We start from the raw sequence: 27,520 nt of genomic DNA, 5'->3' as shown, positions 1-27,520 counted from the left end.
TTGGGCTCCCGAGTGGCGCAGTGGCCTAGGACACTGCATCTCAGTGCAAGAAGCATCACTGCAATACCGGGTAGACCGTCCATTGTAAATAAGAATTTGTTCTTAACTGACTTGCCTAGTTAAATAAACACATTTGAGGAGGAGGTCTGATGGTGTGGGTGTGCGTTGGTGGTGACACTGTCAGTGATTTATTTTGAATTGAAGGCACACTCAACCAGCATGGCTACCACCGCATTCTGCAGCGATACACCATCCCATCTGGTTTGCGCATAGGTCCACTATCATTTGTTTTTTGACAGGACAATGACCCAACACACCTCCAGGCTGTGTAAGGGCCATTTGACCAAGAAGGGGTTTGATAGAGGGCTGTGTCAGATGACCTGCAGTTCTTTATTTTGAGAACAAATTGTCAATGCTCACTGTAGCTAACTCAACTGAGGGGGAATGGGTCTAAGAAGAGGACATTTGGTATCAACGCTAGGGCTGGTACAATTACCGTATAACCGGGTAACCGATAGTTTGGATGAAGACCATCATGAAAATAAAATAACTGTTGAAAAGTTTTCCACAAAAAGTTGTATTTTTCTTTTTCGGTCTGGTACAAACAGCTGACTGAAGACGGGACGGCCTGTCATTCACGCGGTTGAGTCCGTTTCTGCCCGAAAGTGGACTCTCAACAACGTGATTGAACTTTGTTGCTCCTTGCTGAAACAAGCAAACGAGCCCCTCCGTCCCCCGTCCCTGCCCAATGCAGCAGAAGCACACACACAGAATGGGCTTTGACATGTCCGTGGTTTTCCTGCAAAATTTGGCTACTTTGAAAACAATGCCACGTGTGAAAATGGATTGGTTGCAGGGTTTTGGGATACTTCTAAATATCGCCGCGGCCAACATGGTAAAAAAACAAACAATTAATTTCACTAATCACACTGATAAGGGAGGGCCGGGGGGTGTGTGTTTGGTGAGAGAGCGTAGCTGAGTGAGTGAGAGGAGAGCAGTGCCAGAACATGGGAAAGTCTTGACAAGCAATGATGTAGTGGAGGTTCTTACACAGGGACACTCAGTCAATCTTAAATTAATCATTGTTTATTGTCAGTGCGTTGGAGAGATTCCAACCAACTCAATTCACCATAGTACACATGTCAATCAGGAGCTCTCCCTGGGCAGTCCCAGTAGTTGTCTTATATACAGCTATACACAGACAAGTTATATTTGCGTGATTTTAGCATAATTCATTAATAATTACTGTTTTGTTTCATTCATGTGACAGACCAATACTGGTTCATAACATGTGACAGACCAATACCTCACGAGGCTTCTTCTCTCTAAGCTGAGACCTTGAAACTGAGATCTTTTGTTCGTTCTCAAAACAAGGTCTGGGCGTACTGCCAAATTGCAGCTACTGACAGTGATGAAATTGTACAGTCAGCCTCTTGCATGAACACAGAAATTGGTTTATAGAACACAGAAATGAGTTATAAGAAAAGCATAAACATTAAAATTCCCTTAGAGGATAAAAGCTAACAGTTTACCCAGATTTTGCCAAAAAATGCATTGAAAGAATAACTTTTTCACCGTGACCAGCAATCGATCGGAGTTGTAAAATGAACTAACAGCACGAGCTAGCTACATACTTCTCTATCATGTGGCAACTCCTCTGTTGCTGTGCTACATTTTTTCAGGCCTTGTGGATGGGTTTTAAGGGGTTATTGGTCATGACATTTTAGGTATACCTAGTAACCCTGCTATGGGTACACTCACAATTGCCGCCAGTCCACACATTATGCCGTCGTTGACTTTAATGGGGACGCCCATTCTATTCATTCTATTTCAATGGCAGCACATGCAGTCAGGAGAGGAGTTTTTATTTGCTAATCGAACGCTTATTACGGTGACCGGGGTGAACATTCAAAGATCCATGACCGTCACAGCCCTAATCAATACAGTTATGCATAAGTAAAGATGGCGCTGCAGTGGATAGCAGCTATTTTGTGTTTTTTTTTTTTTTTTTGTATTTGTATTTTATTCTGATCTTACGTTCTTTTGTACGTACGGTGCATTCGGAAACTATTCAGACCCCTTAACTTTTTGTTACGTTTAGTGTTATTCTGAAACATTTTCCACTCATCAATCTATACACCCCATAATGACAAAACAAAAACAGGTTTTTAGACATTTTTGAAAATGTATTAAAAACATTTACATAAGTATTCAGACCCTTTACTCAGTACTTTGTTGAAGTACCTTTGGCAGCGATTGCAGCCTTTTTGGATATGACGTTACAAGCTTGGTGCGCCTGTATTTGGGGAGTTTCTCCCATTCTTCTCTGCAGATCCTCTCAAGCTCTACTAGGTTGGATGGGGAGTGTTGTTGCACAGCTATTTTCAGCTCTCTCCAGAGATGTTCTAGACTGGGCTCTGGCTAGGCCTCAAGGACATTCAGCGACTTGTCCCGAAGCCACTCTTGCGTTGTCTTGGCTGTGTGCTTAGGGCCGTTGTTCTGTTGGAAAGTGAACCTTCACCCCAGTCTGAGAACCTGCTCCAGAGCGCTCAGGACTTCATCAAGGATCTCTTTGAACTTTGCTCCGTTCATCTTTCCCTCGATCCTGACTAGTCTCCCAGTCTCTGCCGCTGAAAAACATCCCCACTGCATGATGCTGCCGCCACCATGATTTACTGTAGGGATGGCACCCAGGTTTTCTCCAGACTTGACGCTTGGCATGCAGGCCAAAGAGTTCAATCCTGGTTTCATCAGACCAGATCATCTTGTTTCTCATGGTCTGAGGCCTTTAGGTGCCTTTTAGCAAACTCCAAGCTGGCTGTCATGCCTTTTTCTGAGGAGTGGCGTCTGTCTGGCCACTCTACCATAAAGGCATAATTGGTGAAGTGCTGTAGAGATGCTTGTCTTTCTGGAAGGTTCTCTCGTCTTCACAGAGGAAATTTAGAGCTCTGTCAGTGACCATCGAGTTCTTGGTCACCTCCCTGACCAAGGCCCTTCTCCCTGATTTCTCAGTTTGGCCGGGCAGCCAAATCTGTGCCTCGGCACAATCCTGTCTCGGAGCTCTACGGCCAATTTCTTTGACAAAATTGCTTTGGACGTTCTGCTTACTCCGGGCCTGACCCTAATCCCGTGTACTTGAAGAGGAATCGACGGTGCAAGAGAGGCAGTCGAATTGGCATCCTGGCGAGAATACGTTTGCGAGCAAATAAATTGCCTGTACCTCCTGTTCTATTGGCGAACATAGTCCCTAATGAACAAACTGGACGTGCTCCGTTCCAGACTATCCTATCAACGGGACCTGAAGAACTGTTATATTCTATGTTTCTAGGAGTCGTGGCGGAACAAGGACATGGATAATATACAGTGCCTTCCAAAAGTATTCACCCCCTTTGGCATTTTTCCTATTTTGTTCCATTACAACCTGTAATTTAAATTGATTTTATTTGGATTTTATGTAATGGACATAAACAAAATTGTCCAAATTGGTGAATTGAAATTCAAAAAATAACTTGTTATAAATTTAAAGAACTACGGAAAAGTGATGCGTGCATATGTATTCACCCCCTTTGCTATGAAGCCCCTAAATAAGATCTGGTGCAACCAATTACCTTCAAAAGTCACATAATTAGTTACATTGCACACAGGTGGGCTTTATTTAAGTGTCACATGATCTGTCACATGATCTGTGTGTGCGTGTGTGCGTGTGAGTATATATCTATCTATATCTCACACACACACACCTGTAAGTAAGGGGTGGCACCATGAAGACCAAGGAGCTCTCCAAACAGGTCAGGGACGAAGTTGTGGAGAAGTACAGATCGGGTTGGGTTAGAAAAAAACTATCCAAAACTATGAACATCCCACGGAGCACCATTAAATCCATTATTAAAAAATGGAAAGAATATGGCACCACAACAAACCTGCCAAGAGTGGACCGCCCAACAAAACTCACGGACCAGGCAAGGAGGGCATTAATCAGAGAGGCAACAAAGAGACCAAAGATAACTCTGAAGGAGCTGCAACGCTCCACAGCGGAGATTGGAGTATATGTCCATAGGACCACTTTAAGCCATACACTCCACAGAGCTGGGCTTTATGTAAGAGTGGCCAGAAAAAGCCATTGCTTAAAGAAAAAATAAGCAAACATGTTTGTGGTTCACCAAAAGGCATGTGGGAGACTCCCCAAACATATGGAAGCAGGTACTCTGGTTAGATGAGACTAAAATTAAACTTTTTGGCCATCAAGGAAAACGCTATGTCTGGCGCAACCCAAACACCTTATCACCCCGAGGACACCATCCCCACAGTGAAGCATGGTGGTGGCAGCATCATGCTGTGGGTATGTTTTTCATCGGCAGGGACTGGGAAACTGGTCAGAATTGAAGGAATGATGGATGGCACTAAATACAGGGAAATTCTTGAGGGAAACCTGTTTGTCTTCCAGAGATTTGAAACTGGTGCGGAGGTTCACCTCCAGCAGGACAATGACCCTAAGCATACTGCTAAAGCAACACTCGAGTGGTTTAAGGGGAAACATTTAAATGTCTTGGAATGGCCTAGTCAATGCCCAGACCTCAATCCAATTTAGAATCTGTGGTATGGCTTAAAGATTGCTGTACACCAGCGGAACCCATCCTACTTGAAGGAGCTGGAGCAGTTTTGCCTTGAAGAATGGGCAACAATCCCAGTGGCTAGATGTGCCAAGCTTATAGAGACATACCCCAACAGACTTGCATCTGTAATTGCTGCAAAAGGTGGCTCTTCAAAGTATTGACTTTGGGGCGGTGAATAGTTATGCAAACTCAAGTTCAGTTTTTTTTTGTCTTGTTTGTTTCACAATAAAACATATATTTTGCATCTTAAAAGTGGTAGGCATGTTGTGTAAATTATACAAACCCCCCAAAAATCTATTTTAATTCAGGGTTGTATGGTAACAAAATAGGAAAAATACCAAGGGAGTGAATACTTTCGCAAGCCACTGTACATCTAACTGGTTTTTCCATGCATTGTCAAGACCGGTCGGCAGCCTCGGGTAAGAGAAAGGGGGGATGTGTGTGTCTTTGTTAACAACCACTGGTGCGCAATCTATAATGTTAAGGAAGTATTGAGTTTTTGCTCGCCTGAGGTAGAATAAGTCATGATAAGCTACAGACCATACTATTTACCAAGAGAGTTTTCACCAAAACTTTAGCTCAGAGACTAATAGGTTAACATGGTCCACACACACACACCAACACAGTCGTGAAGAAGGCAATTCCTCTTCCCCGTCAGGAGGCATGGGCCCTCAGATCCTCAAAAGGTTATACAGCTGCACCATTGAGAGCATCTTGACTGGCTACATCTCCGCTTGGTATGGTAACTGCTTGGCATCCGACCGCAAGGTAGTGATGGGTCGTTAGCGAACGAGCCGGCTCATGTAGGTGAACTTTGGGAACCGGCTCGCATATCAGAAGAGCCGAATCTATTTATAAAAAAATAAAGAGATGAATAATCAAAAGATTTTAATTAATAGAATTAACTAATTCAAATAAATAAAATAATATAGGCCTCAATGCTCAAGCGCACACATTCGTTTTGACTGTTTGCTCAGACTAAAAGCCTCACCTGTTGTTCTTGTCAATCAGACACGCAGTGTCAACCAATGAACCAAAGATGCGTGAGGGAGGGCCGAGCCAACTCACTCAGTCACTCACTTAGCAGCCGAGGAGAGAGCGGAAGGACAGCTGTGAAAACAACAGCTGGAAAATGAGTCGGAAGCACAGTAGCATTTGGATGCATTTTAATAATGTTGATAATGTTAGAGCGCAGTGTAGAATTTGCCAAAACAAAATGTCATATAAAGCCGGTTCTACACACAACCTACACCGGCATATGCGAACTGTGCACCCAACTGTGAAGCTAGCTGTAGCGGAGCTTCGAGAAACTAGCGGGCCTGCTAGTGATAGTGGTGGAGCCAGCGTATCCACTCAGTCAAGTAGACCTACTCCGCGACCCACAGCAACGCAGTCTTCTATGGACAAGTTTATGTCAAAGTCTGTCTGTCTAGCAAAACAAGGCCAAATTGATATTGCAATGGTTGAAATGATTGCCACCGATTTCCAGCCATTTTCGATCGTGGAGGACAGAGGTTTTAGAAATTATATCAATAGTCTAAATCCAATGTACACTATTCCAAGCAGAAAAACCCTTTCAAAACTACAACTGCACGAGAGCACGCCGGTTTCAGTGCCTCAAAGAGTCCAAAAAGCTACTGTTGTTTGCCTTACTGCTGGACATCAAGGGTAACCACTTCTTACATGTCGGCTACATGTCACTTCATTGAAGGTGAAGATCAGTCTTCTGGACTGCTTTGAGTTCAGCGACAGACACACCTCAGAGAACTTGGCAGAGGAACTGTTGAGGGTGGCCAGAGAATGGCAAGTAGATGGAAAAGTGGTCTGTTGTGTTAGCGACAATGCAGCTAACATAACCAAAGCCATGAAAATGTTAAATGGACCCATCATCCATGTCTTGCCCACACAATCACCTGATTTGTAAGAGATGCTCTGAAGATGAAGCCCACTGTGGACAAAGTGAAAGCAGCTGAGGAATACTTCCACAGGTGCACAGTAGGTGCTGAAAAACTAAAGTCTACACAATGCCAGATGGGGATGCCTGAGCTGAGGCCTAAACAAGACTGCACTACAAGGTGGAATTCAACATTTATATGTTGAAGTGGTTTCTTGAGTCAAAGGATAACATCATCTCTACCCTGGCCATTGTTAATGCAGCTGTTGATGCTCTGACCCAAGAGGAATGGGAGGTGGTGGAGGAGGTGGGCAGAGTCCTGGAACCCTTTGAGCGGGTCACTGTGGAGGTCAGTGGACAGAGGTACAGTAAGCAGTTATTACTACATCATTATTTAATCCAGTATTTATATATATATATATATATATATATATATATATATATATATATATGAGAATGTAGTATCAGTAGACAAAACATGAACCTGAACTAATAAGTTACTGTTCTCTCTCTTCAGCTATGTGCCGGCCTCAAAAATGATACTCCTGTATAAGTGTCTGCAGCGAATCACAACCAGCCGCCAGAGAGAAGCAAATGTAGCCACAGGACATGTGACAGGGTGTCCAGTCCATCAACTCTATGTTCATCAATGGACAGAAAGTTCCACAGAATGGAATATAATCATGTGCTATCAGAATCCGCTGCACTTGACCCCAGGTTTAAGAAGTTAGCCTTCAGTGAGATAGCAAAAGCTCAGGTTGCCCAGGCCGGCGGAGATACAATCTTCGGCAAAATCATTCGCAAGGAGATTCCTGCTAAAATATTATTTGAAGATGAAGCGATTGATGAGGCTCTTCAGCAGCAGGGAGGGACAGCCCCAGCAGTCAGCTGGCTCAGGCAGCAGGGCAACAGGAAGAAGGGGGATCAGATGGAGCAGAAGCACCAGCTGTAGTGCCACAAACGTCTGCTGTTTGGATGCTGTTTGACGAGAGTGCAACTGTGAATGCTGGGAAGGAATCCCTCAGCAGATGCCGTAATGCAGGTCCTATCCTATTTGGAGGAGCACCTCCTTCAAAGATCTGCAGATCCTCTGAGCTGGTGGAAGAACAAGGCCTCTGTCTACCCACGGCTTACTAAAGTCATGACAGGGAGACTCTGCATAGTGGCCACATCCTCTGAGAGGGTCTTCTCGAAAACGTGACAAATAATTACTGAGAGAAGAAACCGCATCAGCCCCTCAAGTGAGGCAGATTGCATTTCTGAATGCAAATCTCTCATAAAAGCAAACTGTGGTCAGCATTGCTGTGTGCTGCTGGTTATAACATGGCAATAAAGAAGAGAGAGAAAAGAGGGACCAGTTTAATGTTTTAAGTTGGATGCTGCAGTTTTGCACATTATTTATTTTTCTTTGATATGGAGCAATATTCTATTATGTTGTTCAGATTGTATTCGTTTTGAATTGTTACATTTATATGCACTTTGTTTATATACATTAAAGTTATACTTTAAATGCACATGTGTAATAGCATCCTTCTTTTTTACATTTATTTACATTTGCGGGATGCTGCAATTTTGCAAATTGTTATTAATTTTTCTTTGATATGGTGCAATATTCTATTATGCTGTTCAGTTGGTATTCGCTTTGAATGGTTAGATTTATATGCACTTTGTTTATGTACATTCAAATTATACTTTATATGCAAATGTTTAATAGCATTCTTTTTCATAACAAGCCAATGCATTTTTAAATACTTTGTGGTTAAGGTAGAGTATGATTTCATTTAATTCTTATTTTAACACCAATCATAGTTTGACTATCGCAGACTGTTTTTAACTTGGAAAAAATACAAAACCGCCGGTTCTTTTTTCTTTTCTTTTTTTTGTGAGCTGAGCCGAACGTGCCGGCTCACTGAAAAGAGTCGGAATGCCCATCACTACCGCAAGGCGCTACAGAGGGTAGTGCGTATGGCCCATTACATCACTGGGGCCAAAGTCCCTGCCATCCAGGACCTCTATACCAGGCGGTGTCAGGCAGGCCCTAAAAATTGCAAAAGACTCCAGCCACCCAAGTCATAGACTATTCTCTCTGCTACCGCACGGCAAGTGGTACAGATGCACCAAGTCTTGAACCAACAGGACCCTGAACATCTTCTACCCTAAAAGCCATAAGACCACTAAATAGTTAGTCCAGGTAGCTATTTGGTTATCTGCATTGACCCTTATTGCACTAACCCTTTTGACTCATCACACACTGCTGCTACTGTTTATTATCTATCCTGCTGTCTAGTCACTTTACCCCTACCTATATGTACATATCAACCTTAATTAACTCGTACCCCTGCACATCGTCTCGGTACTGGTACTCCGCGTATATAGCCAAGTTGTTACTCGTGTATTTTATTCCTTGTTATAATTAATTTCTCTGCATTGTTGGAAAGGGCCTGTAAGCATTTCATTGTTAGTCTACACCTGTTAATGAAGCATGTGACAAAAAATGTGCAATCTACTTATTGCCAACTTTTCTGTCACAGTCCCCATTTTTAATAATTTCACCTTTTTAAGAATTCACTCTAGGCTAACTGAGACCAATAGAGAGGCTTGAGAGCCTAAAATTGTGTACCATGACTGTAAATATACCTGTACTGGTCTAATTGTTAAGTGAACACTTTATTTGCAAACCTAAAGGCTGTCTACCTATTCACAGGGCACAGGTTCACCCACTGAACGTTTTCCTTTCCTTAGCTCATATTTTTGAGGTCTATTGCTTGTTTATTTTGCTATGCAATAGCTGATGGAAATGTACATCTGATTGAATTGTCAATGTTTGAATTGGCTTCTTGGCAGAAACAATGCATCTTTCACAGTGTAATGTCGCCATGTTTCCCCACTACCCTATGTGGCGCGTGTTAAAATATGCCTATACAAATACGAACAAAGGCGGAAGCCCATCATACCCCATGGTAATTGTTCTGTGTCCTCTTCTCCTACCAGAACAGTTTGCACTTGAATTTCAATTCCATTCCTACTCATGAAGACATTTTCTTTTTCTCCCCCTCGAGTGCCTGAATTGTGCCCATTGGCTGACAGCCCTCCGTTTCATATGTCGACAATAGTTTTGACAAAGACCTTTTGTTGCTGTTGCTGGATGTCACATATGCACAATTACTGATGATGGTTGTGGCATGCTAAGAAATGTCCTTGACGCTGTCTTGGCCAAGCCTTCAGCATTCACCCAAGAATCAAATGGAGGATGTGTTTTTTTTGTTTTGCTTCGTTTCCGTCGGAAAATCTTGGGATTGAGTTTTGAATAAGAATACAATACAATGTAATGCAAGGTCTAGTTCCATTAAACATAAATGTTTTTTGGGGGTTTTTTTCTCTCCCTTAAGAGTGTTTATGGAAAGCTGAAGGCCTGTCAGTCACTTGCGATTAAATATTGAGCAGAGATGAAGAGACTCTCCGAGCTCCAACTTTTTTTTGCCTTGCTGCTGCATTTTACAAAACTACTCGTCCACCCATCCGTCGGTCTGCGGTACTCATAGTAAATTGCCATGTATATTTCAGGCTCCTTTTGCCATGTACAGTGCCGTAGCGGTCTATACCTTATCTTGTGGAGAATCGCCTCTGGCTGTTTACTTGTGTAGGCTGTGAGGTTGTACATAGGTTTTAAAAATGGATTTGATGACTGGCAAAGGGCAGTGCAGACCCATAGGGCAAACCATTTTTTTGATCTTCACTTGGTTTTCACACTGTTATGTTCCATCACTGATAGGCTAGCCTTGTGGATTGCTTTTGAGCTGGAAGTTCTTTGGAAGTCTGGGCTCAACTTTTCAATGATTGAAAATATGGCCAATTTAGGTCTAGCCTATTTAACGAACTTTGTACCACAGCAGGCCGGTCTTTTATAATGATCCTTGACTTCTTAGATGTTGGTTTCAACTCTGGGCCATCAAAGTAACAGTTTGCTTTTTCAAAAGTAAACTATGTCCAAAATGGAATGGAGAATATTAGGAATATTTAACTGCTGCTATTGTGGATGGGCGTGAGTTCTCGATTCAAGATTTGTATTAGATTGCTCGAAATGTACAAATGCAATTACTGAGTAGGTTACATTTTTATAAGCACTGACCAAATGTGAAACCCTAAGATTTGGTTTGTGGAGTTTGTCAAATGCAGTGAAAATATTTGGTTTTCAGTTGTGTATCAGAACCAGGAATTGGAAAAACCGGAAGCATACGGCAAACTTTTTCTGTCTTCAGTCCCGTTTCACGCTAACATGCGAGTAATCAAAATTATTTTATGTAGCATGTACTCAAACATAGAAATAATGTCGAATGCCCATCTCTAGTTGCTACACAACATGATTAGTTCAGCCAGAATTTTGAGATCACACAATAATTTACAAGGTTCCACATTAAATTATTGAGGCCAAATGAGCTTGAAGTAATGATGTGCAATAGATGCCACCAGGTGAGCATGGTGCATTTTAGTAATTCATTTTAGTAAATCTTAGTGGGACTCAAAGTTAGAAAATTTGGCAACCTAGTAAAGCTGACACCTCCTTTCTTTTTGAGTTGGCAAGAGGTGTCTCGTTGCTCCTCTATAAAAGCCAACAAAGGGCTTTTACACGTGGATAAACAAGAGACATCTAATGTGGATCGGCGTGCGGAGAGAATGTGTAAATATATCTTCAAATGCATTCTGGTGTGTGTTGTTATCGCTCCCCCCGTTGCGGGGGAGTTGGGTTGTCATAAAGCACTGCTCCTCTGTCGACTGATCAATATGTTGCTACTGTTTCCCTTTTCAGAGGAGAAGACACAGCTGGTTCTAAATGTCGACAAACAGCTTGAAGAAGTCAGAGAATTGGTACGTCTTTGATCAGTAATTTCCGCTCTTCCCATTTTCTAAATAATGAATTTGGAAAAGGAAACGAGACAATTTCACTGGCGAACGCAGACAATGACACCTGTGTAATCCTAACGGTGACTTGACACACAAGCACTTCACGTGGCGGATGGCTGCTCAGCGTGATAATGGCGTGATCACATTAATGATAATTTGCTTTTAAGTGACATACCTGTGACACATTTCAAGCTGTTATTTGGAAGGAGTCTTCACGTCATGTTTAAAAATATGAAGGAAGTGAACTAACGTGTAAATTCTAGACGTCGTTGTGTTATTATGTCATCTTGATTAGGCTTCTCCAAATTCACCTCAGAAAGTCTTGTCACCGTGTACCTCTAATGTACTCTCTATTTAAAATGAAGGGTTTTCAAATTGATTGTATCATATTTATTTGCCAAACTGCCTTTCTGTCATAACTTTTTTAATCATTGATGAATGACACAAAGAGGAGCAGTCAATGTTTCAACAAATCAATTCTGAAACAGATTAAAGTTAAGGCTGCTGAAGTAGCTCATGTTAAGAAGTTTTGCAGGCGTTGATTTTAGTTTAAATCTTCAGAATCTTTTGATGTTTATCAAAAGACTCTTGTGCACATTATTTTGGTATAATTTCATTACATCTAGTGTGTGTGTGTGTGTGTGTGAATATAAATTCATTTCAACACTAACACATTTCAACACTCATTTCATTTACAGTGTAGTCACTACATACTCAACAGTATAGTGTGTGATAAGTTGAGTTTAACAACAGTCTTTTATTGTACATGTTTTGTTTTGACATATTTCCAGAATAATGATAGAATAATTACACAGTTTACATCGACGACGTTGTAGCCATTTTGGCCAATATGTCTGTTTGAATCATTTAAATGGTGAATGAAATAGTTGATTGCTGGACCTAGATGGAGCAGATGGATCTGGAGGTGCGTGAGATCCCCATCCAGAGCAGAGGCATGTACCAGAGCAGACTGAAGAGCTACAAGGGGGAGATGGAGAAGCTGGAGAAAGACTTTGTGAGTACCCCATCTTACTGTAATACCTCATTCATCTTAGTGTATTGCTACGCATATACACACAGTCTATTACGAGTGCATAATGCCCTGTGGTATCCATAACGCCAATCCCGGCTTACATGTTTAGTCTTCCATCCAGCTGGAGAATAGGGTTAGTGATGCACTACATGACCAAAAGTATGTGGACACCTGCTCGTCCAACATCTCATTCTGAAATCATGGGCATTAATATGGAGTTGGTCCCCCTTTGCTGCTATAACAGCCTCCACTCTTCTGGGAAGGCTTTCCACTAGATGTTGGAACATTTCTGCGGTACTTGCTTTCATTCAACCACGAGCATTAGTGAGCTCCGGCACTGGTGTTGGGCGATTAGGCCTGGGTTGCAGTCGGCGTTCCAATTAATCCCAAAAGTGTTCGATGGGGGTGAGGTCAGGGCTCTGTGCAGGCCAGTCAAGTTCTTCCACACCGATCTCGACAAACCATTTCTTTATGGACCTCGCTTTGTGCACAGGGGCATTGTCATGCTGAAACATGAAAGGGCCTTGCCCAAACTGTTGCCACAAAGTTGGAAGCACAGAATCGTCTAGGATGGCATTGCGCATGGTGTTCTTAGGCTTGTGTGCGGCTGCTTGGCTATGGAAACCCATTTCATGAAGCTCCTGACAAACAGTTATTGTGCTGATGTTGCTTCCAGATGCAGTTTGGAACTCGGTCGTGAGCGTTGCAACCAAGGACAGACTATTTTTACGCACTAAGCGCTTCAACACTCGGCGGTCCCATTCTGTGAGCTTGTGTGGCCTACCACTTCGCGGCTGAGCCGTTGTTGCTCCTAGACGTTTCCACTTACAGTTGACCTGAGCAGCTGTAGCAGGGCAGAAATTTGACGAATTGTAAAATGTACCCATAAAACTTCAATTAATATCCCAGGTTTTTATTTGCTTCAATCAATGAACACAACCAGCGTATATTAGAGACAGGATTCTATTTAAGCCAGGCCTCTATTTCCCTAATGTACACAGCTTTTACTCAATAACATTTTCAATAGACTACACTGTTTATAATGACCAGTATAAACATTTATGATAACAAATCCATCACAGATCAGACTTGCAAAGACTCACCCCAGTAACTCTACTTGCACACTCATCTTCTGCACATCTATCACCCCAGTGTTTAATTTGCCATACTGTAATAATTTCGCCACCATGGCTTTCGTATTGTTTTAACTCCCTTATCCTACCTCATTTGCACACACTGTATATAGACTTTCTCTAATGTATTATTGACTGTATGTTTGTTTATTCCATGTGTAACTCTGTGTTGTTGGTTGTGTCGCACTGCTTTGCTTTATCTTGGCCAGGTCGCAGTTGTAAATGAGAAGTTGTTCTCGACTAGCCTACCTGGTTAAATAAAGGTGAAATAAAATAAATCAATAAAAATAAAGATTAGGCTGCCTATCATTCGCTTTAGCACCATTCTCTCACTTGTTGCGCCTCCTTGCGCCTTGTACCTCCCCCCCATAGTTGCAGATAGACTGTGTTCGACGTTGCACAAACTAATAGCGAGTTTCAAAAATGAAGCTAAAAATGCTTACAAGTGTAGGTAGTGGCTACCGAAATGTCATTTTTGGTGAGTTTGGACGAGAGACGTGCAAATGAACAGTTTTGACGCGTGCCTGTCTGAAGGAGGAAGAGAACTGTCTCTGAAGCAGCACGTGTACACGCTGTGTCTGTGTGGAGTCGCTAGGGCAATGTTCCTGCTTGCTCTGCTCAGAGAATAGGGGTGAGGAGCAGACAGGCAAGAACGGAGAGGAGAAAAAAAATGTACGCAAGGAAATCAAGATGGCAGCTGTACAGAACTCATCCAAAGCACTTTGACTTCTCAAATACGTCAGAAGGATATCATCATCATGATGCCTCATCTCCTTATTAATTCAACCACTTACGTAGTTAACTATCAAGTTAAACCAAATGCACAGCTGGACTCACCAGCTCCGGCTTTCTACCATTAATGCTTTTTAGAAACAAACCCGTGACTGGTTCAACTGTTCTGGGGAACTACGGTAAGCTTCATAATGTACACTGAGCAAAAATATAAACGCAACATGTAAAGTGTTAGTCCAATGTTTCATGAGCTGAAATAAATTATACCAGAAAGTTTATTTCTCTCAGATGTTGTGCACAAATTTGTTTGTGTCCCTGTTAGTGAGCATTTCTCCTATGCCAAGACAATCCATCCACCTGACAGATGTAGCATATTAAGAAGCTGACTAAACAGCATGATCATGACACGGGTGCACCTTGTGCTGGGGACAATACTCTATGCCACTCTATGCCACACACAACACAATGCCACAGATGTTTTGAGGGAGCGTGCAATTGGCATGCTGACTGCAGGAATGTCCCACAGAGCTGTTGCCAGATAATTGAATGGTCATTTTTCTACCATAAGCTGACTACAACGTTGTTTTCAAGAATATGGTAGTACGTCCAACTGCTGACCATGTGTAACCATGCCATCCTAGGACCTCCACATCCGGCTTCTTCATCTGCGGGATTGTCTGAGACCAGCCACCCGGACAGCTGATGAAACTGTGGGTTTGCAGGGGAAGCTCAGGGAAGCTCATGTGCGTGCTCGTCGTCCTCACCAGGGTGTTGACCTAACTGCATTTCGGCTTCAGTGGGCAAATGCTCACCTTCGATGGCCACTGGCACACTGGAGAAGTTTGCTCTTCATGGCTGAAACCCGGTTTCAACTGTACCGGGTTGTTGGCAGACAGTATGGCGTTGTGGGGGCGAGCAGTTTGCTGATGTCAATGTTGTGAACAGAGTGCCCCATGGTGGCGGTGGAGTTATGGGAAGGCATAAGCTAAGGACAACGAACACAATTGCATTTTTATTGATGGCAATCTGAATTCACAGAGATAGCGTGACGAGATCCTGAGGCCCATTGTCGTGCCATTAATCCACCGCCATCACTTAATGTTTCAGCGTGATAATGCATGGTCCCATGTCGCAAGGATCTGTACACAATTCTTGGACTCTGAAATGTCCCAGTTCTTCCATGGCCTGCATACTCACCAGACATGTCACCCATTGAGCATGTTTGGGATGCTCTGGATCGGCAGCCTGTTCCAGTTCCCGCCAATATCCAGCAAGAGTGGGACAACACGCCACAATGAAAAGCCTGATCAACTCTAAGTGAACGAGATGTTGCGCTGCATTGTGGTCACCAAGGTATCTGTGACCAACAGATGCATATCTGTGTTCCCAGTCATGTGAAATCCATTGATTAGGGCCTAATTAATTCATTTCAATTGACTGATAACTCACTCAGTAAAATCTTTGAAATTGTTGTGTGTTGCGTTTTATATTTTTGCTCAATTTAAAATATTGTCACCGGTGAAATAAAGCAGATTGCGTTCTTCATCTCCTAACGTATTGCTCAAGTTGACTGCAGGTATTTACTGAAGTAACAAAAAAATATGAACATTTGTTGAAAAACTTCAAAGAAATAGTTTTGAACATATTGACTGTCTTAAACCCATCCAGTGGCTTTTTCCAAATGACCCGGTATACCGCCCAAGCCCAATTTCCTTCCAGGCAAACGTCGAATACTAAAGTGAGACCATTACATCTTGTTGGTACTTGAGCCGACCATGTCAAACCATACCGTCTCATCCATGGAAATGATGTTGCTCTCCTTATCTTCTTCTGCGCATTCTTTACAGTACTCACTGAAGTTCACTCGTAACCAGTTCATTTAGACCCGTTGTTTGTTTGAAACAGGTGCTTATTTGCTCAAATGTGTGCCGATGCCCGGCTATCAAAAGGACCGGTGGCTATTTAAGACATTTAATTGAAGTTTACAGTATGTGTTTGTTTGTGTGTGTACAGGAAGTGAATTCAGGAACTTGCACATTCATTATAAACAGGCCAAGTTGTGAGCATACTTACACCTTCTCACATACGCTCACACTTTCTCAAACAGACACACGCACTCGTGCACACACACTCGGACTGAAATTGAAGGTCAGTGGCATGTCCACTGTGGATCCTTTTTTTTTTTTTTTTAGCTGTTTTTGAAAGCCCAAGTATCATCCGTAGAGAGCAGGCTTGTGTTGATGCTGCAGAACATGGCCTTGTTTAGTAATTCATAAACCGCACCTGTCTGTCTAGAACCCCCCCCCCCCCCCCCCCCCACCCTACGCATATCAAACCTTAATGAGAAGCCAAGTGTTTTAACTTTAACTCATATTTTAGGCTCCCTGTTTTACTTTGACATTACTCCCATTAGATGCAAGTATTGTATTAGGGTGCCCTCTTGGCCCCCTAAATCAAGGTTAAGATCCCCAGGTTTACATTTGGGGATTGTGTTGCTTTGAGTACGGTACGTCTGAACGCCCTCAGCTTCCTTGTGGTTTCATTTAACTGTGTAACTTCTGTCTGGATCGTTCCCCTTGATACTTGTGAGGATATTTAGCCTTTCATTTTCCAAGAGGTGGATTTAAAATGTGCAACTAAACAGGAGGTGTATGCGATATCAATTGCTTCTTGGTAAAAGCACCTACCAACATGATCCGAAATATTAAACAAACAAGCAAGCAAAACTGAGATATATCAGGTGCTAGTGATCTGTTTCTCCACTTCTGAAAGTCTGGTAGCTCTCAGATCACAGAAGAGATCTCTAGTCTTTGAGAGGGCTCGCTTTCCTCGCCGTGGGCATTTAATTGGCTGATGATTAATCTTTAGCTTCTCTCTCGACACTAGCCGTGGTTAATTATCAAGCAATTAACACCTGCTGTGTCGGATATTACGGCTAATTCGCATTCCTCACATTTTTTTGTCTGTTATGCTGTTTTGAGCGCGTGCTATTAGATGCGAGGAGACCCTTTTTTGTCACCTTTATAGCCAACATTCTCATACATTAAGTGTGAAGAAGAAGAAAGTGGAGGAAGTCTAGGTCAGTGTATTCCAAATTGTTCTTAGTCACATACCCTTAAGACAAAAATATATAGGCCTAGTCACATACCCTTCTCACAAAAAAAGATAGTAGAGTCCGATTTAAGGGTGGCCTTACACCAAGCGCATCATTGTGTCATTTATGTGCTGTTTTTAATAATTGTGGATAAAGTAGATCAAACCAATTTTTAGTATTGCTTTTCAACTTTGTTCACTTACGATTGGGGAGTTGTGTCCTCCCCAGCCTGTGTGAAACCCTGTTATGTTGATAAAACAATTTGCTCTAAACGTTCGGTTTTTTTTGGGGGGGGGGGGGTGATGTGCGTTTGTAGCAGGACATCTCACTTTCACTCAGGCTCCATTTCTAGTTCCCGCTAAAGCTGATGAGTTCTACCAAAGCTGGTGCTCCCACTTCAGATAAGTACAGGACACCCAGCTCTAAAGAATGCCCGCCTGTGAAAAAGGCCATCTCCTCTCTTTTTCATAAAAAAAAAAGCAGTCTTTGTTGTGCTTCCCCAGGAAATAAAGGCCTCAACCTCTTCTCCCACTACTGGCTCCCTAGGGTGTCTTCCCCCTTAACCCCCCTCTCTCATCCTCTCATTCCCCTGCGGTTTGAAGTGTTCACGCCACCAACGCGCCAGATTGAACCCCGTTCTTTTATGCCAGACTGGGGAAAGCCTGACCTCAATAACCTGGCCATTTTTCCAGACTGATGCAAAGAAAAAAAAGAGTACACGTTATCAGATGGACATCCCGAAGGTGCATTTGCAATTTGTTTGCTGGTTGGCAGCTTCATTTTGTTAATAGAGAGACAAGGGGTCTTAAAGCCAGAGGACCCCTGCAGATGGGCCTTGCATCAGCCAAAGGGGATGCTGGCACAACCAACCCTCCCCCCCACAACACACACACACACACACAAAAACTAAGGGGAAAAAACTGTTTGATAGAGGAGATGCGTTTAAGTCGGGGAAAGCAGAATGCCATGCCTCTTAGCGTTGCCTTTGATCAGGCAGAAGAGAGGCCTAATGGAGGCTTAATTTAATGAAACCTATCGGGTAAACAGACCCTCCATCTTCAAAGGTACCGCCAAAGTTTTTTTCCACCATTGGGAGGCTCGGTCCACAGACATCTGAGTCCCTCTAAATGCACTCGACATCTATTTTGGCTGAGCTCAGACTGCATGGACTGTTGGTGACAACTGAGAGATGGGCATAATACATTTATAAACCGTAGATATTTGAATGTTGAGCATAGTGGTTTCCCTTAGTGGCTATGATCTAAAATGCCTCAGCGGGTAGCCTATAAGTGGACCAATAGCAAGCTTGACAATGCTTGAGTGCCACATTTCTAAGACTTTAGGTTTGAGAATATACATTTCGATTTTCTACCTTTTTTGGGGGATTTCAGTGTGCCAAAGTGTCCCAACATAAACTTACTAGAGAAGCTGTCTTCCCTCTTTGCTGACACCAGATGGCGATGTTGCTCAAGGAATTCGGGCCTCGTTGAGTTATCTGGTTGAGGTGATACTGATGTTTCTCCTGGATATATGGAGACCTGCTAAACAAGCTTCTTATCACCGCGGTTGCCTCTGACCTTGTCTCTTCTGTGAAACTTGGGAGATGGAAGTAGAGAATAGTTTGTTGACGTGCAGGTCCTATACTTCGAATTCTTTCGGACAGAGCTGTGTGTTTTTGTTTGTGGATGTGTGCGGGTGTATTTCACCCCTTATGAAATTGTCAGTCCATACTTAGAAAAATGCTATTTCCTGACCTTGGCCGCTTATATTTTCCTCATTTTATTTTCTGTTCTTAGAATGTCAGTGCTTTATATTCCACCTTTTTAATTGTAAAAGAAAATGTGTAAGGTATATTACAGTATTGAAATGGAAGGATTCTGGTTCAAATCGTAGGTGTCGTAAAAGTCATTCAATCTCTTTGGTTTACAAAATATCCATTTGTAAAGTTGATCTTGGTTCAACCACCGCTGTTAACAATTGTCAATTATAGAATGAATCACACATTTTTCAATCTACCAAATGTGTTACTTAAGCGCTATAATATTTCACCTGTTTTTATGAGGAAATGAATAGATTTTCTTTTCAATGTTCACTAATCTTTTGATATTTGTGCTGCTCTGCAGAGTTTGAACCATCCATAAGTTCAACAGTCCCTTCACGGTGGATTTTACATTGAGGAGGCAAGACGATCTCGATCTGGTTTTCTTGTCCAGTTTATGGCACTGGTCGAGCGTGACAAACACCTTTTTAGACTGAATGGTTTCAAGTCTCTCTATCCAGGGAGATAATTAATGTATTTCTTTAGCGTTTATGGAGTCAACCAGCCTTGAAATAATGAACAATTTAATCACCTGATACAGTCAGGTGAATGGAATAAAAAGCGTTCTTCTGCACCGATCCCATATGTGTAACAGCCTTGTTTTCATATTTCATCGTCTCTTAAGTGATTATTAATGACCTTCAAGTGGAAAAATGTATAATTCAATGAAAATGTGTTCTATGTTAGGGAAGCTATTGAATTCCGTACCTATGCAGTGAGCATCTTGGGCACTTTTAGTATATTCTGTAAAGGGGGAAAATGCCTCTGTACTGTCCATTGTGTGTCAGTAAGCGAAGTTCGGGACATCTCGATTGGCGTGTCGACAGAATCAGGTCTGCCTGAAGTTACCCAGTGCTCTACGCTGATATCTTTCACAAGGAGCACATAAGCAATAGGTTTCTTTACTTCAGTTCCAAACCAAGACAAAGGAACTGATCATGGACTGCAGTAAACGCCAACCGAGCGCGCACCCATCCACATCGACGGGGCTGTAGTGGAGCGGGTCTAGAGCTTCAAGTTCCACATCAGTAAGGAATTATCATGGTCCACACACCAAGACCGTTGTGAAGAGGGCACGACAACGCCTCTTCCCCCCCCCCCCTCAGGAGGCTGAAAAGATTCGGCATGCACCATCAGATCCTCAAAAGGTTCTACAGCTGCACCATTGAGAGCATCTTGACTGGCTGCATCACTGCTTGGTATGGCAACTGCTTGGCATTCAACCGACTGCTTGGCATTTGACCGCAATGTGCTCCCAATCATCCAGGACCTCTGTACCAGGCGGTGTCAGAGGAAGGCCTTAAAAATGTTCAGACTCCAGCTACCCATGTCATAGACTGTTCTCTTTTGAAACCGCACGACAAGCGGTATCGATGCACCAAGTCTGGAACCAACAGGACTCTGAACAACTTCTACCCCCCCCAAGCCAAGAGACGAAATAGTTAGACGGGTAGCTATTGGTTAACTATCTGCATTGATTGATTTTGCATTTACTTTGACTCATCACATGCGCTGCTGCTACTGTTTATTATCTATCCTGTTACCTAGCCACTTTATCCCTGCCTATGTATATATCTACCCCTGCACATCGATTAGGTAGGTACTGTTACCACATGTATATAGCCAAGTTATCATTACTCATTGTGTATTTATTCTTAATGTTATAATTTTTCTATTCTCTTTTTTTTTATATATATATCTGCATTGCTGGAAAGAGCCTGTAAGTAAGCGTTTCAATGTTAGTCTACACCTGTTGTTTACGAAGCATGTGACGGATAACATTTGATTTGAAACCCAGCAGCACCCAACTGTTTCTCAGAGATCATTCATGAGATATATATATATGCTGCTCAAAAAAAATAAAGGGAACACTTAAACAACACATCCTAGATCTGAATGAAAGAAATAATCTTATTAAATACTTTTTTCTTCACATAGTTGAATGTGCTGACAACAAAATCACACAAAAATAATCAATGGAAATCCAATTTATCAACCCATTGGAGGTCTGGATTTGGAGTCACACTCAAAATTAAAGTGGAAAACCACACTACAGGCTGATCCAACTTTGATGTAATGTTCTTAAAACAAGTCAAAATGAGGCTCAGTAGTGTGTGTGGCCTCCACGTGCCTGTATGACCTCCCTACAACGCCTGGGCATGCTCCTGATGAGGTGGCGGATGGTCTCCTGAGGGATCTCCTCCCAGACCTGGACTAAAGCATCCGCCAACTCCTGGACAGTCTGTGGTGCAACGTGGAGTTGGTGGATGGAGCGAGACATGATGTCCCAGATGTGCTCAATTGGATTCAGGTCTGGGGAACGTGCAGGCCAGTACATGGCATCAATGCCTTCCTCTTGCAGGAACTGCTGACACACTCCAGCCACATGAGGTCTAGCATTGTCTTGCATTAGGAGGAACCCAGGGCCAACCGCACCAGCATATGGTCTCACAAGGGGTCTGAGGATCTCATCTCGGTACCTAATGGCAGTCAGGCTACCTCTGGCGAGCACATGGAGGGCTGTGCGGCCCCCAAAAGAAATGCCACCCCACACCATGACTGACCCACCGCCAAACCGGTCATGTTGGAGGATGTTGCAGGCAGAACGTTCTCCATGGCGTCTCCAGACTCTGTCACGTCTGTCATGTGCTCAGTGTGAACCTGCTTTCATCTGTGAAGAGCACAGGGCGCCAGTGGCGAATTTGCCAATCTTGGTGTTCTCTGGCAAATGCCAAACGTCCTGCACGGTGTTGGGCTGTAAGCACAACCCCCACCTGTGGACGTCGGGCCCTCATACCACCCTCATGGAGTCTATTTCTGACCGTTTGAGCAGACACATGCACATTTGTGGCCTGCTGGAGGTCATTTTGCAGGGCTCTGGCAGTGCTTCTCCTGCTCCTCCTTGCACAAAGGCGGAGGTAGCGGTCCTGCTGCTGTGTTGTTGCCCTCCTACGGCCTCCTCCACGTCTCCTGATGTACTGGCCTGTCTCCTGGTAGCGCCTCCATGCTCTGGACACTACGCTGACAGATATAGCAAACCTTCTTGCCACAGCTCGCATTGATGTGCCATCCTGGATGAGCTGCACTACCTGAGCCACTTGTGTGGGTTGTAGACTCCGTCTCATGCTACCACTAGAGTGAAAGCACCGCCAGCATACAAAAGTGACCAAAACATCAGCCAGGAAGCATAGGAACTGAGAAGTGGTCTGTGGTCTGCAGAACCACTCCTTTATTTGGGGTGTCTTGCTAATTGCCTATAATTTCCACCTGTTGTCTATTCCATTTGCACAACAGCATGTGAAATGTATTGTCAATCAGTGTTGCTTCCTAAGTGGACAGTTTGATTTCACAGAAGTGTGATTGACTTGGAGTTACATTGTATTGTTTAAGTGTTCCCTTTATTTTTTTTAGCAGTATGTGTATATCACACACACACACACACACACACACACACACACACACCAACAAATATTTTACTGAGTTAGTTCTTATAAGGAAACCAGTTAATTTAAATAAATTCATTAGGCCGTAATCTATGGATTTCTCATGACTGAGAAAAGAGAGATACATCTGTTGGTCACAGATACCTTAAGAAAAAAAGGTAGGGCTGTGGATCTGAAAACCAGTCAGTATCTGGTGTGACCACCATTTTCCTTATGTAGTGCGACATATCTTCGCTTCGAGTTGATCCGGCTGTTGATTGTGGGATGTTGTCCCATGCCATTGAATGGCTGTGCGAAGTTTCTGGATATTGGCGGGAACTGGAACACACTGTCATACATGTCCAGAGCATCCCAAACATGCTCAATGGGTGTCGTCTGGTGAGTATGCAGGCCACTGGGTCATTTTCAGCATCCAGGAATTATGCACAGATCCTTGCAACATGGGGCCGTGCATTATCATGCTGAAACATGAGGTGATGGCAGCGGATGAGTGGCACAACAATGGGCCTCAGGATCTCGTCACGGTATCTCTGTGCATTCAAATTGCCATCAATAAAATGCAATTGTATTCGTTGTCTGTAGCTTATGCCTGCCCATACCATAACCCCACCGCCACCATGGGGCCCTCTGCTGATGTCAACGTTGTGAACAAACTGCTTGCTCACACCATTCCATACGTCTGCCGTCTGCTCGGTACAGTTGAAACTGGGATTCATCCGTGAAGAGAACACTTCTCCAGTGTGCCAGTGGTGAGCATTTTCCCTCTGAAGTTGATTATGATGCCGAACTGAAGTCAGATCAAGACCATGGTGAGGTCGACAAGCATGCAGATGAGCTTCCCTGGAATGGTTTTTGACAGTTTGTGCAGAAATGATTTGGTTATGCAAACCTATTGTTTTTCTGGGTGGCTAGTCTCAGACGATCCCGCAGGTGAAGAAGCCAGATAAGGAATTCCTGGGCTGGCGTGGTTACACGTGGTCTGCAGTTGTGAGGCCGGTTGGACGTACTGCCACATTCTCTAAAACAACTGAGGCGGCTTATGGTAAAGAAATTAACAAAATGATCTGGCAACAGCTCTCGTGGACATTCCTGCAGTCAGCATGCCAATTGCACACTCCTTCAACTTGAGGCAGCTGTGGCATTGTGTTGTGCAGCAAAACTGCACATTTTAGTGGCCTTTTATAGTCCCCAGCACAAGGTGCACCTGTGTAATGATCGTGCTGTTTAATCAGCTTCCTGATATGCCACACCTGTCAGAGGGATGGATTATCATGTCAATGGAGAAATGCTTACTAACAGGGATGTAAACAAATTTGTTTACAACATTTGAGAGAAATATGATTTTTATGCGCTTAGATATTTCTGGTATCTTTTTTCAGCTCATGAAATATAATACACATGTTGTGTTTATATTTTGTTCAGTGTACATTTTTAACCCCTTTTTCTCCCCAATTTCGATCTTGTCTCATCGCTGCAACTCCACAATGTGCTCGGGAGGCGAAGGTCGAGTCGTGCGTCCTCAGAAAAATGACCCGCCAAACCGCGCTTCATAACACTCGCCTGCTTAACCCGGAAGCCATCTGCACCAATGTGTCTGAGGAAACACCTTTCACCTGATGACCAAGATCAGCCTGCAGATGCTCTGCCCGCCACAAGGAGTTGCTAGAGTGCGATGAGCAAAGGAAAGCCCCACCTGGCCAAACCCTGCTAATTATGCACCGCCCTATGCGACTCCCGATCACGACCGGTTGTGATACAGCCCGGAATTGAACCCGGGTCTGTAGTGACGCCTCTAGCTCTGCGATGCAGTGTCTTAGACCGCTGCGCCACTCGGGAGGCCCACCAGTGTAAAATGTTTTATTTGTGTATATAGTCTTCTAATGTAAGTGTAAACGCAAAGCGTGCTATCTAATAATAATAAAAAGGCTTAATGGTAGTAAATGGGAAATTGTCTTCGTCTGAGTTGGAGAGAAAGCAGTACATGACCTTGTGTACAAATCACATTATTTCGTCATTATTGTGGGAGCCCCTCCTATGAGTAAGAATTAGGCCGTTTTGAGAACGTTTGAATGCTAAGCAACCTGCATACATGTTGTTTGAATTATAACAGACCAACATAGTCATTTCCAAAATAATTGACACCTTTTTGAGAAAGATGTGCAAAAAATACTAAAATAATACAAATACAGAGCTCTATTGAATGCTCACAATTGTTTTACTATTATATTTTATACTAATACATTTGCTAAGATATATGCCGTTTTGACATGGGGCCGTGCATGAAGATCCTGAGGCCCATTGTTGTGCCATGGGGCCCCCATAGTAATACATTTGCTCAGATATATATATATATATATATATATCGCCCCAAAAAAGATAGGGGTCAATTATTGGCACCCCTGTTTTCAATACCTCACCTTGCGAGGATAATGGCACTGAGCCTTTTTCTAAAATGTTTTATGAGATTGGAGAACACATTGGGAGGGATCTTGACCAGTCCTCCATGAAGAATCTTTCCAGATCCTTTATATCCTTTGTCTGCGCTTATGACCTGCCCTCTTCATTTCAAACCGAATGTTTTCAATTGGGTTCCATGTCCGGAGAATGAGATTTTTGATTTTGTGGCCAATTAACAGTTTCTTTGTGAAATGTCAATGTATGCTTGTGGTTGTCTTGCTGGAACATCCAATGCTGCCAAGTTTCAATCTCCTGGCAGAGGCAACCTGATTTTTGGCAAACATGTCCTGGTACTGGGTATAGTTCAGTTGACCTTAACCATGGCACCAGGACCAGTGGTATCAAAATAGCCTCATAAAATGAACCATCCACCACCATATGTTACAGTAGGTAGGGGTTATTTTATGCATAATTATGTATAATTATTTAGACGCAAACCCCACCACTGGTGTGTGTGTGTGTGTGGCCAAAGAGCTCTATTTTCATGTCATCCAACAAATATAAATGCCCGGTAAATGGCATTGGAACTGGTGTTATGGTCAGATGACATGAATAATATATATAGCTCTTTAGTCACACACACCAGTGGTGGGTTTTGCATCCCAAAAAATCTGCATATGCAAAAATAATACACATTTTTGTTTTATTTGAAAGAAATAGTGGTTTAATTGACCCAGGTCAGTCAGTCAGCTGCTTGGCCCTCTCCCAGCCTATAGTTGCTCGATTGAAGTTCGGCAACTTCTGGTGAATCTTTGTTTTAATTTCAAGAACTTTCTCTTGTGATGTACTAGATGTCTTGAGTAAGATTGCTGTAAAAAAATTATATATATATATATATATATATATATATATATATATATATATATATATATATATATATATATATATATATATATAGTTGAAGTTTACATACACTTAGGTTGGAGTCATTAAACTTGTTTTTCAACCACTCCACTAATTTCTTGTGAACAAACTATAGTTTTGGCAAGTCGGTTAGGACTTCTACTTTGTGCATGGTGTACCTGTGGATGTATTTCAAGGCCTACCTTCAAACTCAGTGCCTCTTTGCTTGACATCATGGCAAAATCTAAAGAAATCAGCCAAGACCTCAAATACTTTTTTCCCTCACTGTATATTACGGGTGCGTTCGTGAATTTAATCTGGAGTACCAGAGTGAGCGCAAAGCGCACTCTGGGCGTTCGTAAACTCAGAGTGTTGTCAGGTTGTCCGTTCCTATATTCAGAGCGTTTCGCTCTAAGGGTTCAGAGCGCACACTCTGGCCGAGGACTAGGGTTGATCCGAGCGTTCTCACCTAACAGCAGCAGTCAAGCACCCAAGCTAACTGGCTAACGTTGGCTAGCTTGCCAGCTACTTCCATACACAAATGAGAGAACAGCTCACTGTGACCATTTTACTAACCCTAGCAGAGATGGTTAGGCTGTGTTTATATTATCCAGAGCATTGGTGACTGCAACTGTGCTGCTGGCAACAATTTTAATTACGCTTTTTTGCCAATGTTTTACTGACACCGGCCATATTCAACGGGTGTGTTGAGCATTCATAAATTTGTCAGATATTCTGCGCTCAGGCACACTCAGACGAGAGTGCTATGAAATCGGAGTAGATAGCCAGAGCGAATATACCAGATACAGTGGCTTGCGAAAGTATTCACCCCCCATGGCATTTTTCCTATTTTGTTGCCTTACAACCTGGAATTAAAATATATTTTTGAGGGGTTTGGATCATTTTATTTACACAACATGCCTACCACTTTGAAGATGTCAAATATTTTTTGGGGTGAAACAAACAAGAAATAAGACACAAAAAAACTGAACTTGAGTTTGCATAACTATTCACCCCCCCAAAGTCAATACTTTGTAGAGCCACCTTTTGCAGCAATTACAGATGCAAGTCTGTTGGGGTATGTCTCTATAAGCTTGGCACATCTAGCCACTGGGATTGTTGCCCATTCTTCAAGGCAAAACTTCTCCAGATCCTTCAAGTAGGATGGGTTCCGCTGGTGTACAGCAATCTTTAAGCCATACCACAGATTCTCAATTGGATTGAGTTCTGGACTTTGACTAGGCCATTCCAAGACATGTAAAATGTTTCCCCTTAAACCACTCGAGTGTTGCTTTAGCAGTATGCTTAGGGTCATTGTCCTGCTGGAAGGTGAACCTCCATCCCAGTCTCAAATCTCTGGAAGATTGAAACAGGTTTCCCTTCAAGAATTTCCCTGTATTTAGCGGCATCCGTCATTCCTTCAATTCTGACCAGTTTCCCAGCCCCTGCCGATGAAAAAAGACACAGAGTTTTCCTTGATGGTCAAAAAGCTACATTTTAGTCTCATCCAACCAGAGTACCTTCTTCCCTATGCCTTTTGGCTGTTCTTGCCATAAT

General features: G+C 42.9%; 1 protein-coding gene across 6 annotated transcripts in view; it reads left to right on the top strand.

The window, feature by feature from the left end:
• The window catches only part of LOC106589328 (vesicle transport through interaction with t-SNAREs homolog 1A-like), a 172,156-nt gene that overhangs the window by 1,480 nt on the left and 143,156 nt on the right, over positions 1-27,520 (top strand). For all 6 annotated transcript variants that reach the window (XM_014179170.3, XM_014179171.3, XM_014179173.3 and 3 more), the window contains exons 2-3: positions 11,315-11,373; positions 12,314-12,424. In XM_014179170.3, the coding sequence (XP_014034645.3) occupies positions 11,315-11,373; positions 12,314-12,424 (170 nt within the window). The remainder of the gene's footprint in view (positions 1-11,314; positions 11,374-12,313; positions 12,425-27,520) is intronic.

Source organism: Salmo salar, chromosome 28, assembly GCF_965601325.2.
Source record: "Salmo salar chromosome 28, fSalSal1, whole genome shotgun sequence".
NCBI lineage: Eukaryota > Metazoa > Chordata > Actinopteri > Salmoniformes > Salmonidae > Salmo > Salmo salar.
This window is presented reverse-complemented; position numbering and strand designations above follow the sequence as displayed.